Source organism: Pelecanus crispus, chromosome Z (genome assembly GCF_030463565.1).
Source record: "Pelecanus crispus isolate bPelCri1 chromosome Z, bPelCri1.pri, whole genome shotgun sequence".
Taxonomy (NCBI): Eukaryota; Metazoa; Chordata; class Aves; order Pelecaniformes; family Pelecanidae; genus Pelecanus; species Pelecanus crispus.
This window is the reverse complement of record NC_134676.1, coordinates 15,242,906-15,258,238: the sequence shown is the minus strand read 5'-3', so window position 1 is coordinate 15,258,238 and position 15,333 is coordinate 15,242,906. Positions and strand designations below refer to the sequence as shown.

Here is a 15,333-nt window from a genome sequence, read left to right as displayed (position 1 = left end):
TTCATGTGGGCAGTATTTTAGTATGGTGTTGGATTTCATTATTATTATTGTGCATTTTAAGTTCTGTAAAATCACTTTGAGGTTTAGCTAAGTAATTTAAAACTGATCAAAATACACGTAAATCATTCTAGCAATTTAAAATCAAAGGAAGGTTTTAAAGCCAGGAAAAAAGAAAACCCTAGCAAAGCAGTAGTTCAGCAATACTGTAGTAGATGCTCACTTTTGAGCAGGAAATAGCTGAAGAATGGAGTTAAACATACCACTAGGTCTTTTATGAAAAAAGAAAGTTAAAAAATGTAAGTTAATCACTAGCTATAAAAATCTTTCCCTGAGCACTGAATCAATTTGTGTTTAATGAGAATTAAATTATGTTGAAAAATCATAAACCATTGCATCTTTCCTGTTTGGATTTACACTACATAAAAAGACAAACCAATTACAGCTATATCTGTCAAAGCTAATTCTTTACTATTTGCATTGCAGCCAATAGATAGCTAAAAGCTTATAAAAATTACTCAAGGTTTCTAAACAGCCGCAATTTAGTATAGTTAGAAAAAAAACAGACAAGATTTTGGGTGTACAAGCTGTTTTCTTAAAGGCATTTAAAAGACATCACCATTCCTTACAAACTCTGCCTCCCCAACATCCTTATCAATATTTTTGTATTACAGCTGCAATGACATACCGTAAAATATGTGATGTGTGACACTGAGAAATGATTCAGACTGCTATATGCAGAGAAGTTGTTTATGCAATCCTGGGCTGAATGCACCCAGGAAAAGCTGGAGGGAAAATTCACATAACAGGTAGTGGTTTGAAAGACTAAGAAAGGCTACCTAAGAAGTTTAGCTTTCTTACCCTAATAAATCTTATTTGTAATCAATGAAAAACATCTCGATCCTTTCCTGTTCAGTGTGGAAAACGAGGGGAGCTTTTTTGTTCATTAGAGATGTGTATCAATTTTAACTCACAATAAATTTTTAACATGCCCACCAAGTGTACTAACAGTCTTCACAAAAATTACTTCAGTCTTTCCGTATTTCTATGAACGAGATACTCCCACTTCTACACAGGAAAACTGGGCACACAGAGGTCTACTGATTGCAAGACACACTTCATTCTTGATACTCAAGACTGGCTCCATAGATCAGCTTGTTCAGCAATATGTATTACTATTGGTCTTGCAAAAAGCTCTGAATGGGCAAGCACAGGCAAGATGAGGAATTGGAACCTACTTGAATTGCAGGTAAATCTAGTGGTTTTACTGCACTGCCCGGTGAATCAATCATTTTCAAAGTCCTGTCTTACTTTGACCATTAACGCTCTCCAACTCTCCATATTTGCCAGACACTTCTCCACGTCTCAGAACATTTCAATTGAGAGAGTTCTAATGCGTTATGTTATGATTGACTATTTCACACTTTTGTTTCCACTCTTTGTTGGAAGTTTGAAGGAAGTTATTTTTTATGTCCTTTGAAGCTGTTATTTTAAGCCAAGTTGACAGTGTTCATAATATTTCAAGCAAGCTGACAGATCGTTCTGCTAATGTGCACTGTAAATGCACATGTACATGAACCTTAAAGAAAAACCATGCACTGACAAAATAACATACGTGAGAAAATAACACAGATTTATGACAAAACAAAAAAATCCTCTGAGGCAGGTTATTATAATGGATCACGATCATGCTGAGGAAGTTTGGAGAAAGGCAAGGCAGAGCCGGAATGCATTTGGCTAACTTCAGCATTAGCAAGTTACCAATGTCAGTGTCATGAAGACAAAAAAGGTCTTCCTCCAAAAGTTTCAAAAGTGTTTTTACTCTCACTACATACAGCTGGGAGATTTGGAGTTGCACCAAAAAAACAGTGGAAGCAGAAAACTGAATGAAACTCTCATGGTTTGCATTACTAGTCAAAACTAAAGAACGGAATTGATCACAAACCAAAATCACTCCCTAGACACAACAACATAATTAAAAAAAACTAGATATTGAGGTGTCTCTAAGTAATTTGGAAAAAACAACTAACTCATGACCCTAACTTATACCAAACAGCTCCTTTGACTTCAGCAGGGATGATAAAACATGGGACAGAAAAGATCTTGTTTCTTTCTAAATTAAAAAAAATATTCAAAGAATTATTTAATCACACCATTCTGGACAAAGTTCTACACTACTGAGCAGCAAACACAAATGACACCACAGTGGTGACGGGGACGCCACCATACAACATGCTGATTTTTAATTTGTTTGCCCTTTGTCTACACATCAGTAGGATTCCTATAGTCAGGTGTAAAGCTATCATGTCATGTGTGGAGCAGAGGATAATAAACCTATAACCAGCAGTCAGACACTATGGCTACAGTGGCAAGGAAGATTTCTGAGAGCTTTGTCATGGAGCTTCTGCCACCTTACAAAGTGGTACAGTCTTTGCAAGAGCCCAGAGGAAGAGTGGCTTCCTACTAGCACTGCAGCACTGTGCCTGCCTCTAATGAGTGCCCCTTTTGCTCTAGGAAAGGGCATTATCAGACCTGCCTTCCTATCGTGGTATCCACTTCTGCTGGTACTGCTGTTTTCATGACCCTTCTCCTGTGAGAAAGCAAGGGCTTTATGTTTTTACTGAAGCAAAGAGAAACTTCCCTCTCTCTGCAGTGGGCTCTGTGTTTGACAGGAGTTTTTACTTCTGTCAAAAATAAATGGGTCTAAAAACCTTCAGAGACATGAGGATAACAGGCACTATGGATAGTATGTAGTGTGAGCCATAATATTTGGTAGGAACACCTTCCTGGATTTCATTTGTGCTGTTACCATCATATGTAGGAACAGTGGTATGGGCATTCAACAGCAGGGCTGAAATGTCATTTGTATTTTTGCTTAAATGCAAAAATGAATTCAGACAGTCAAAACAGGCCTTTATCAGATCAGCTCTGGCATGACAGTACCAACTAAGCTACAGTTGACTTTAAACACCCTCCTGAATCTGTCCTTCTTCCTGCTGCATACATGCCAAATCCATAGTCTAAAATAATGCTGCCACAATCGTTCTTAACTGATCAAGTATAAGTAATTATAGCAACTATTTTCTGCTTTCAAACACTAGTGATTTTTGTTACAGACTCAATAGAGCCTTCTCCAGGTAAACACAAATGCCGTCTTAATTTTGACTTGAAAGAGAGCTGTACTGTAGTACAGCAAAATCTGTGTATACAGCTCTACACTTGTTTCAACAAAGTCAAATTATATTTGCTGGAAGAGAATTAAAAAATCTCTTCTTCAAAAATTAGAAATTAGTATTTCTACTACATAGTTCTTCAAGCAGCTTAACCCTCACATCTTGATTCTCTATTGCTTTACCTACTTTCCTGTGTTGCCTACAGTTCATACCCCAAAACTGCACCACTTTGTCATGACTTAATATTTTCTTGTTCACCTTTGCAAGCATCTCTGCATCCTGTCAAGCCAGTAAATGCTTTCATCATTCCAGTGCAGGAGTCAATCCCATCCTCCCCTTTCTAAATCCTACTTTGAACAGATGTTTCTTTCTAATTTTTTTTCTTATCCTTCCTCCACCCCCCACAAATGTAAGATGAAGGCTTTTTCTTTTTTAAATTATTTCATCAAGATTCCTTTTTGAAATGCCTGGTTTTAACTATACACAGAGATTTCCAGAGCGTACCAGCAGTTTTAGATAAGAATGCCACTAAGAAACCAATTTACACTGTTTCTTTACACAAAAATATTCACATTTCTTTAGGACATCAACAAAAGCAAAGACAAAAATTCTTTAGGCTTTAAAAATAAAAATCCAAGGACACTAACAACTTCAGTTCCACCAGGAAATCACTTTAGTCTTGCATTGTTATACAGGGGTCACCAGTTGGAAATTGCACAAGATGCACAGGATATATCTTTAAATTATTCATAATCACCTTAAACTGCATTCAATCAGCACTGCAATATGTCATCTTACAGACACACAAAAATTCAAAAGGAAAAGCACATGAAAAAGCAGACTACCAAGAGCACTATTGTTAAAACTACACCAGAAAGCTTAATATTTCAATACTGTATATGTTAAAGTAAACAATATACACAGGTGATGAAAGCCAGTCTCTGAAAAATTTATTATTCTGTTAGAACAAGTTTACACTTAGGATGAATTCTCAAGCTTCATGCCATTAGGAAGTTTTACTGGGTTTATAGTGGAAATAAAAACAGAAATAAAAATAGATGACAATCCCAAAATACAGGCTGTACTTTGAGTATGATCAATGGGCTTTCTTTTCCTTTTACATCTATACATTTCCTCTTGCCTCCAGCAATCAAATTTTATTCAATCTTTGTGAAAAGTTCCCTAAATTGCCTGTTTTCCTTTATAAAATCAAATGTTTTGAAAGATGAACAGACTAACGTAACTTGTATTAGTGCAGTATTATTTCCCTAAAGCCACCCTATTGGAATTGTACAGTTTTCAAAGATTTATGATGTCAGTTTGATTCAAAGGATCCTGTGGCCCCCACCCCATTTCCTCTGTAATCTTACTTTGGCTTCCAAAAGCATTAACCCTAATCTCATTTTCTCCTCCTATGCAAGCCATAAGTACTTATCAATTGAAGTGAAAGGGACTGGGCATCCATTCTTTGGGTAAGAGAGGCATAAAGGAGATATGGATGATTATATAGGATGATTAGGTTTAAAAGCAGTAAAGCTTTTCTTTGTGAATTTGCACTCCACATTGCAAAATTGAACTCTTGGAACTGGACTGGTTTGTATACTATACTACACAAAGCAACAGCAAGCACTGATTGCTCTAAGCTTCAAATTATAAAGTAGTAGCAAGAATTGTACATATTCATTGTCAGTTAGACTCATAACTACTGGAAATTCAATTTTAAGCTCAATATAAACAGAAGAAATTACAGAATATATTCACAATTTGTTCCCATTCTGACTCTTTCTGACCACAATACATTTACATAAATTGTGCAAATTTGCTTCAGTGCTAGTTTTTACACATTGAACAGTGTAACAACATTTGGCATTTAATGGGCAGCATTACCCTTATCCTCACCTATTTCGATGCTATTCTCCTGTGCCTGTTATCTGGATGAATAACTGATTTCAGTATGAAATTTTATGAGTTACTGCTTAGTGTATTCAATATCTCAAATAAAATATGGAAGTATACATTTTTAATTACAGAAGAACCAACAAGAAGTTACAGCTTTTTCCATAAGCATCACATCTTAAATGAATAATATGCTAAATATAGGTATGTGGCCAGCTTTTTTGTTTTTTTTTCCCAAAAAAATCCAGACTAAAAGAGTTTCCTCAGTGTTTTGAACTGAATAGCAGCACAGTGAATAATCAGTTGTAGAGAGGCAGAAGAAATATTAAATTCTGCCTTTGAGTTATTTAGGGGTTTGGGTTTTTTTTTTGCGGGGGCGGGGGGAGGGGGAAGGATAAAATGCAAGTATGAAAGTACCAAAATTGATTTTATCAGCTTAAACATTCAGCACTTGATATATTAGAAGCATATATTGTTATCAAATACTTGACTTACACTCATATTCCTATCCCAAATCTGGATGGAGCCATCTTGACAGCCAGCTGCAATAAGTTTACCATCTCTGCTGTACGTGCAAGTTGTAGGAATCACCCGTTTACCTTGAACTGATCGTGGTTTAAATACGCTTTTGTGCTTTTTTTCATTGTTAACATCCCATGTCCTCACAGTTCTGGAAAAAGGTTTAAATAAAGAGTTGTTTTAAATAAAGTTAATACATACGAAATAATTCTTCTTATGATATAATCAAACACATTTTGCAGCATACATGGCATATAATATTGTTTTTGCAAAATAGCATTTAAGATATGGTATGGCAGTCATAAAACTGATGTGACAACTTTCAAAGTAAGAAACATCACATTCTCTAACATGCATGTGAAGGTTTGAACAAAAAAAAAAATCAGTTCTTCCCAAACTCTCATGTCAATACATAAAGTTATTTACAACTGGACAAATGACCAAAGGTTAAAACGCAGGTACTATATAGTCTCTACTGTTGCTGGAAATGAGGAAGATGAAAGTACTCAGTCCTTCATTTACAAGAATGAAGACTTCAGGAAACAGGCATGAATGCTTATACAAATTCATTAACTAAACAGATTGTCTTTATTGTTCTGACATGACAACAACTGACAAACCTGCTTTTCACTGGCAGTATTGCAGACTGGCTGGTTATTCTTCAAACTTTTTTTTATTTTAAAAGGCTTTTTAAACAATTAATTGCAATATTATTGTAGTTCTCTTCCACTAATCCTGAAGATCTTAGAGTTTTGTTGTGAAAGTGTTCTTCAAATACTTTACAAAGACTCATTTATGTAATATTGTTTTTTCAAGTTGAGTTTTTCCCACATTATTAGCAAAATAAACACATCCTTTTTCTTTTTAATGGAAAAAGAATATCTGCCTGGTTCTTCAACATTTCTTAGATACACAAAAATATCCAAAAGAGAGAGAACTAAAACACTGAGATACAGGTGGACTCTTTAAAGTGCCTTAGATACAAACGTTTTCTGTCCATTTAATATGTTGAGTTCTTTCCAGATAAAAATTCAAAACTCTTCTGGCATCTAATGCAGAGAAGTTTCAGGATTTGGCAAAGGAAGGAAGATCATTAATTTAGAAAGAAAAAAAGAATCACTAAGTTCTCAACACAACCTCATTTGTTTAGACAATACAAACATTGCTTATGATACAACAGCATATAATTCACTGGTCTCTAGCAAAGCAAACACCACTTTAACAAAGGCTGCCATTTCTCCAGAACAAGACAAGACACTGTGGCATAACATTAGGAACTTCCATCAGAGCTACAAGACCAGACAGACTACAGAGCTGACATATATATATAATTCTAGGATAAAACAGACAAGAAAATGAACTGGAAATAGCTCATAGAAGTTACATTTAATCATACATTTAATGACAGTAATGAGAAATCAGTAACTGAAGTAGAATCAATCTCCAGTTGCCCACAATAAAGTCAAGATTAGTCTCATTTTTAAAAGTCTTCAAATCTCATACCTGTAAGGCATCACATCATTGCTCTATTTGGAGCTCTAGCATAAGACATTCAAGCATTCTGATATTTGCTTTAGATTTGGTTGGGGTTTTTTTATCGTTTTAAACGAAACATTATATTATCACGCATTTTCTAGGGTCATGCTGCTACATGGAACAGGTCGCCCAGCAAGGTTATGGAGTTGCCTTTCTTAGAGTTACTCAAAACCTGTCTGGACATGGCCATGTGCTAGGTGCCTAGGTGATCCTTCTTTCAACAGGATGGTTGGATTAGAGGATCTTCAGAGGTCGCTTCCATCCTCAACCATTATGTGATTCTGAGATTCATCTTTTCCTCTCCATGTGTTGTCAATAACCATCTCAGTCTCCTACCTTTCAACAGGCACACTGACAATTTCTCCCATTCTGATACTTACTCAAAACTTGAGTCTTTTTCCAGTCCCTTCCCCTCATAATATTCCATCCTTCCAGAATCTCACTGCAATATCCTCTGCCTCCAGCTTTGCTTCCTCCATTTGTAATGACCATCTCCTGCTGGAAAGGTACTTCCTCTCTTATAGTGCAAGTTTCCCAGGACTGCCTCGGCATACCTACTTATCAGACAGTGTACCTAGTAACATCGTTATGTGCAAGGAAGTTTAAAGCCTGCCTCCCCCTATTTGTCTTTTATCTAAGATGCTTCACAAGCATCTCAGCTGCAATTCCAAAAACAATCTCTGAGAATCCTTCACCATCCTAATTCTTCACTATAGCTGGCACAGAAACTTTTTAAAATCCTTTGGTCTCCTCTTTTTAGGGCTCAATGTCCTCAATCGCTTCCCAACACCACAGAGCATATTCAAACCTTCTTACTCATTTTACCTTTCAACTGTAAAGAAAGAAGTAACACTTGTCTAGTCAAAACACAGATAAAAAGAAGTGAGCCCTAAATCAACTGTAATATCAGCAGGTCAGATGAAAAATCCAAGTTTCCAGAGATGTTGCTTCTGCTGCAGACAGTTGGCCACACTCCCTTACCTGAGTTACATGCCCTGTTAAAAATGCCCACATAGTCTACAGTACATGTTTAACATCCCCTCAATGTTTTCTTAATGTCCCTCCACTGAATGTGTGTCTACTGTTGCCTTGCTGCTATTGGATCTAACTATGAAACTTTACTACTAAAATAAGTATTTTATAAGAAATCATCTATATATTACTTACTTATTGCAACCTTCCAATACTTAAAGGGGGCCTACAGGAAAGATGGGGACAATCTTTTTAATAAGGCCTGTTGTGACAGGACAAGGAATAATGGTTTTAAACTAAAGAAGAATAGATTTAGACTAGACATTAGAAAGAAGTTTTTTACAATGAGGGTGGTCAAGCACTGGAACAGGTTGGATGGGGCTCTGAGCAACCTGATCTGGTTAAAGCTGTCCCTGCTTGCTGCAGAGGGGTTGGGCTAGATGATCTCTAAAGGTCCCTTCCAACCCAAAGCATTCTATGATTTTATTCTATGATTCTATGAAATTGATCAATCATTCCCAGAGAGCCCTTAACTCTTGACCTAAGACTGAGCTCTTCAATCTCTTCTTTCACATCAGATTGTTTAAGTATTTTTATTCTTTAAAAACTTTTCCAATTTTTATTAAAAAATGGACATTGGATTGCAAACACATCTCATAATACCATGGACAAAATTTCAGCTTACCACATGAATCAACTGGCCCACGGTTTCTGACTGGATCACCACCAACCAAAGCATTAGGAGTCATCTATAAACTACATGTTTTGTATTTTGCTTCAGACTAGTGAGGGACTAGAAACACAAGGATCGCTGAAGGACCTCAGAGAGATACTTTCACTACCCCATTTTAAGGGCCTTTATCAGACAGTCTGAGTATGACAGACTAATTTGTTCTGACATTCCCCTTTTACCCTCCATGCTCCAACAATAACTATTTGAGCATAGTGTCTCTCTCTTCGGCAGGCGCTTTGATGCTTTCCCCCATCTACTTTTTACACCTGGAAGTTACTTGAAGCCTTCTTCCAGTCCATTTCCCTCACAACACCTAACATTTCTTAATTATTAACTCCTCCCATTCTAGCCAGAAGGAAAGGGGATAAACAAGAAAGGAAGCACAGAAACCTAAACAATTCACCTTCAGGAAATATGTCTTTAAACTGGCAATATGGCAAACAAATGCTAACTAAGGCTGCTTCTGTATTTTTGATCCCCTTCTGCTACTGACCCTCAGTCACAAAACCCTATCACAGTCAACTCAGAAACCACAATTTGGAATTATGCCTCTGTTTTTTACAGAATATTTTGTACCATTTAATGATGCTTCCTCCTCTTCAGAGGTAATGAAAAAATAACTGAGACTGCATTACAGAAGTTCCATTTTCACTTCCTAATCTACTCTGGGTCCAATCTAATGTTGTTTGTGTTGAAATGAATAAAAAAATTTACCTCTGGATCAATCAGATCAGTTCCAGGAGACTAATTTTTGTCAAACAAGCCTCTTAATAAGAGTACCTCCCTAGGCCTAAGTAAGTGTGGAATGAAAGAATAGTATTGTTTTACACTCTATGTTGCAGCATTTAGCAAAGCATTTAGCAAAGTGTAATACTAAAATTTATCTGTTGATAGGTATAACAAAGATATTTTTAACTCCACTGAAAACAGAAGAAAAACATTTCCTGAATGAGGCTTTTTTCCACCTGAAAACAAACTATGCTTAATGAAAGTTTAACCAACATATAGGGATATTTTTAAAACTATCCCTCCAACATATCAGGTTGTTCTTTCACCACATCTAATTTTAATATACTGAATTATACGCACAGCCACATAAATATTTTTAATTTCTCTTTTATTAATTTATTTTCAAAGAAAACTTCCGTGAAAAAGGCTCCACATACAGAAGTTTAAATTTAACTTTTTAAATGGTGGATTCCACATCTGCAAAACAGATTTTGTAACTTTCTTATGTGTGCCAAGAGCAATTCAAAGCAACTTAGAAAAGGATGGGACTGTTCTTTTGGAAAGGTAATGTGGATATTTTCCTGACCACTGAGAAGTTAAATGACCCATAATAAACAACTGATTTATTTATGGGGGTACGGCAGGTGGGGAGGGGGGTGGGTTTTTTTCCCCCCTGACAAATGTTTTTTTCTTTTTTTCCCCCTTTTCTCTAATGTTCTTATGATGCTATTACTAAGTGAAAATTTCTAATAAAATTAATTATTGACTATGCTGCTGTATTACACAAATTATTAAAGGTATATATGTAGCTGCAGTTCCCAGACTGCAAGCATGGAAAATTTCTCTAAGTCCTGATTCAGCAAGCCACTCCCCATTCTAATACTATTCTAATACAATCTGCTGAAATTCAAGGAGTGAACCAATTCAAATACTAAAAGCTTGACCTGTCAAATTCCACTAAGCTTCTCTGCCTGTCTCATCTCCTCTGTTTCTACTGGACTGCAAAACTCACAATACTGAATGTTATTGGCATTTAATATAGTCTAAATGTATTAAGTCTATTCTTAATAATTAAGTCTATTCTTATCACACTTAAAATACAAAAAAGCAACAGAATACATTACTGCTAAAAGTACAGATCAAGCTTAATGTTGTACATCTAGTAACTACATTATCATGCTTACCTTTGTAATATATTATAATGCCTACCTTTGAAATATAAGGTTGCCCAAAAAGACTACCTTGGAAAGCTGTAACATACGTTAAAATCATCATACAAATACTGCTGCAACAGAATTTGTCAGCAGAGAACACAATTCCAAGTCATCTTATCAGTGATAGAAAACACATTTTTAAAAGTGCTAAATTAAGCCTCTTTATAAAAAAGTAGATGATCTTAAAGCAAGATTTTTTTTCATGACATAAAACAACCTTACCAACACAGGAATTAGATTAAGATGCTTATATGATACACTGAAAAATTACCTAACACAGAATATGTAAAGAGAATAGATAGATAAGAAATAGCTGAAAATTTCTGTTAAGATGCACTTCATGCATACAGTGGTACAAGACTATGTCAGCAAGGAAACTTTCATTATTGTATTCTCTTTGCCCTCTTCCAAAAGAAGTATGTCATAGTTTTCTTCTGTGGAGCACATGGGACCCAATGAAGGTTGAATCACCTGCCAGATACTAAAAAAATTTGTACACATAAACAGATGGAGAAATCCAGAGAAACTTTCCATACTCGTTTGTCAGAAAAACTTCTAAATAAGCTACCTACTCCCAGCATCTGAACAGAGTTAGAATAATTTAAACCAGACTACAAGAAAAGTCACATCCAACATAAGTAAAATCATAACTATGGAAGGAACTGCCAAAAACATTGACAGAACTTAATAATTTATAACAATTCTTCAGCTTCTCTGTTATTTAACTAATCCCTAAATGTAAAAAACAAACAGAAACCTTAACAGATAGAACATTTTACCAGAGTAAGAAACAAACAAAATCATCAAAATTCATTTTTACGTGATATGCAGCAAATGGGTTGAAACTACATTTTCCCATACTTCCAAATAACATCGGTATCCCTTTTTTGATAGGAGAAATTACCACGATTTTGGTAATTACTGCTGAATTATAATTACTCGGGGGGGGGGGGGGTAGATTAAAATCTAATAACAATGAAGGGGAACTACTCCCATTGTCCAGTCCAAATGAATTAAAACGCAACCAACTCAAAATTGAAACGACACATAAGTATTCTGAGAGAGCATGGAGAGTAGACATTCTGAATTACTAAGCAAAAATCCTACTGCTGGTCGATATATGCAAGATTTGAGGAAAACTAAACGAGAAAAGGAGACAGAAAAGAACTGACTATGAATGAGTATTAACTGGGCTAAGGAACCAGAACTCCTAATGGAGGTTAAGGAGAAGAGTAGACATGGAAAGAGACAGACTGGGTAAAGAGAATAAAAGCAAGGCACAGAATACAACAGTTATAATGTTTGGCATGACTGCTTTCAAGTCAGCTGTGCAGCATGTTCACAAGAGGAAAACAGCAGCAGCAGCAGCAAACACTATCAAGTTATGACATACAATCACTTCTGGCTGAGGAACTGGCCAACAGATGCATTAGATGCAAAGAGTTACCCACCAATACGTCTATTAACCCCTCAGATTATAATGAACACCCAGTGGTAAAGAGAGAGTAGAATACTTGACAACAGAACTTCTTACTTATGGCATAAGAAGTCTGTTTTTACTGAAATGCAAAGCTCACAACCTTTCCCAACTGAGTAACTTTTGTGTTTTCCCAGATTAAACCACTGGTTCAGGCTAACAATACAAAAAGGCATTCTTCAAAAGGGTAAAAACTTCAGAGTAGCAAGAATCTCCCAAGAAATAGGTTACTTAAGGTTAATTAAGGTTAATTAATCTTAATAGGTTAATTAAGATACTACAAATCTTACCCATTTAGTATTGACACATATCACCCAAGCAGAACTCAGATATAGAAATTATTTGCTTAAGTCATTCAGCCATCCAGTGTCTTCCTTCTTTGAGGATATGAATAGGAAAAAAGAATCTCTTAATTAGGCCCTTGACCATGCAGGGATGAACAGGGGGACATCATCTATGCATCTCTTCCTTGCTTCAGTTTTTGCATTACAGGAAGAGTAGTCACAGAGAATATAAGCAGAGCTGGAGACACAACTAATGTACAAAGCAAGCCAATGTGAAAAGGCTATGTTTTCTCAATAATTTTTTGAATCAGCAGATCCTGTACATAAAGTTATATTGTATTTGCATATGAATTCCATATCTATTTCAGCTATCCCTTCTAAGGGCCTGTCCAAAGTGATGGGAAAAAATACACTGTGGAATTTTGCAAAGATTTTTTTAAGTACATTGTTACTTCATTCAGAACCTGAAAATTCCCCCAAACTATTTGCAGATCAGCTCATCAAAATTACCAACTCCAAAATTCCATCATGCTCCAAGTCAAAGATTATAGCAGACATATTTCACACATCACATTGGCAGAGAGAAGGAATGACAAAACACAGACAAAAAATAATCCTACATTGTAAATGTTGACATTTATCAACTACCAACAGCAGCTGTTAAATCAAACCACAAGGAAGAGCATCCATTCACACAAATGGGAAGATTTCAGAATGGATCACAAAAGAAATTCCAAGATTCTGCTCTAGACTTTTTTTCCCCCCTTGTGAACTCCCACTGAACTATACTGTGCAATGCAAAATTCAGATAAATACCTTGCTATCTCCAGTCTTTAGCTTCAAAGATTCTGAATGCTTTAATTCAAATCAGTAAGTTTCACCTGGGACCTGAAAGTTTTACAAGACATCTTTTCTTTTCTAAAAAAATTTTTATCTATGCCTTCTTCACACATTTTCAAAACACCCTCAAACTTTAAACTACACTTGCTCTTAACAGATCTAAAGAATCATAGAATCACAGAATGCTTTGGGTTGGAAGGGACCTTTAGAGGTCATCCAGCCCAACCCCCCTGCAGTGAGCAGGGACAGCTTTAACCAGATCAGGGTGCTCAGAGCCCCGTCCAACCTGGCCTGGGATGTTGCCAGGGATGGGGCCTCTACCACCTCTCTGGGCAACCTGTTCCAGTGCTTCACCACCCTCATTGTAAAAAACTTCTTTCTAATGTCTAGTCTAAATCTATTCTTCTTTAGTTTAAATCCATTATTCCTTGTCCTGTCACAACAGGCCTTATTAAAAAGATTGTCCCCATCTTTCCTGTAGGCCCCCTTTAAGTACTGGAAGGCCACAATAAGGTCTCCCCACAGCCTTCTCTTTTCTAGGCTGAACAACCCCAACTCTCTCAGCCTGGCCTCGTAGGAGAGGTGCTCCAGCCCTTGGATCATTTTTGTGGCCCTCTTCTGGACCCGCTCCAGCAGGTCCATGTCCTTCTTGTGAAGAATGCATTTGTTTTCTTATATCTGATTTCTTTTGCTAAATGTATAGATCTTTTAATAGTTATTTGTAAATCTGCTCGGAATGTAATTGTTATCCTGGAAGACAGTGTAACACATTAAATCAGAAAAAAAAGGACAGTTTATGACCTTTGGAAGAAGGGGTAGGCAACTCAGGAGGATTACAAAGATGTCGTGAGGTTTGTCGTGGTTTAGCCCCAGCCAGCAACTAAGCACCATGCAGCCGCTCGCTCACTCCCCCTACCCCAATGGGATGGGGAAGGGAATCGGAGGAGTAAGAGTGAGAAAAACTCCTGGGTTAACACAAGAACAGTTTAATAATTGAAATAAAGTAAAATGGTAATGATAACATCATCATCATCATCATCATCATCATCATATAATGATGATGATATAATATACAAAGCAAGTGATGCACAAGGCAATTGCTCACCACCTGCTGACCGATACCCAGACAGTTCCCAAGCAGCGATCGCTGCCCCCCGGCCAACCCCCCCCAGTTTCTATACTGAGCATGACGTCATATGGTATGGAATAGCCCTTTGGTCAGTTTGGATCAACTATTCTGGCTGTGCCCCCTCCCAGTTTCTTGTGTACCTGGCAGAGCATGGGAAGCTGAAAAGTCCTTGACTAGCATAACCAGTACTTAGCAACAACTAAAAACATCAGTGTGTTATCAACATTCTTCTCCTACTAAATCCAAAACACAGCACTATGCCCGCTACTAGGAAGAAAATTAACTCTATTCCAGCTGAAACCAGGACAAGGTTATGCAGGGAGAACATTAGAAATGCCAAAGCCCAACTAGAACTTAATCTGGCTACTGCAGTGAAAGACAATAAAAATGTTTCTGTAACTATATTAGCAACAAAAGGAGGGCTAAGGAGAATCTCCATCCTTTAATGGAAGCAGGAGGAAATATAGTGGCAAAGGATGAGGAAAATGCTGAGGTACTTAATGCCTTCTTTGCCTCAGCCTTCAATAGTAAAATGAATTGTTCTTGGGGTACCCATCCCCCTAAGCTGGAAGACAGGGATGAGGAGCAGAATGAAGCCTCCATAATTGAAGGGAAAATGGTTAGCGACCTGCTACACCACTTAGACACAGACAAGTCAATGGCGCTGGATGGGATCCACCAACGAGTACGGAGGGAGCTGGCAGAAGTGCTCACGAAGCCATTTTCAACCCTTTATCAGCAGTTCTAGCTAACTGGGGAGGTCCCATTTGATTGGAGGTTAGCAAATGTGATGCCCACCTACAAGAAGGGTCAGAAGGAGGATCCAGGGAACTA

At 36.9% G+C, this 15,333-nt stretch overlaps 1 protein-coding gene across 1 annotated transcript in view; it reads right to left on the bottom strand.

Moving 5' to 3' along the window:
* Positions 1 to 15,333, bottom strand: part of WDR70 (WD repeat domain 70) — a 153,741-nt gene that overhangs the window by 60,150 nt on the left and 78,258 nt on the right. Inside the window, exon 10 of the mRNA XM_075726466.1 lies at positions 5,562 to 5,736. Coding sequence (XP_075582581.1) covers positions 5,562 to 5,736 — 175 coding nt within the window. The remainder of the gene's footprint in view (positions 1 to 5,561; positions 5,737 to 15,333) is intronic.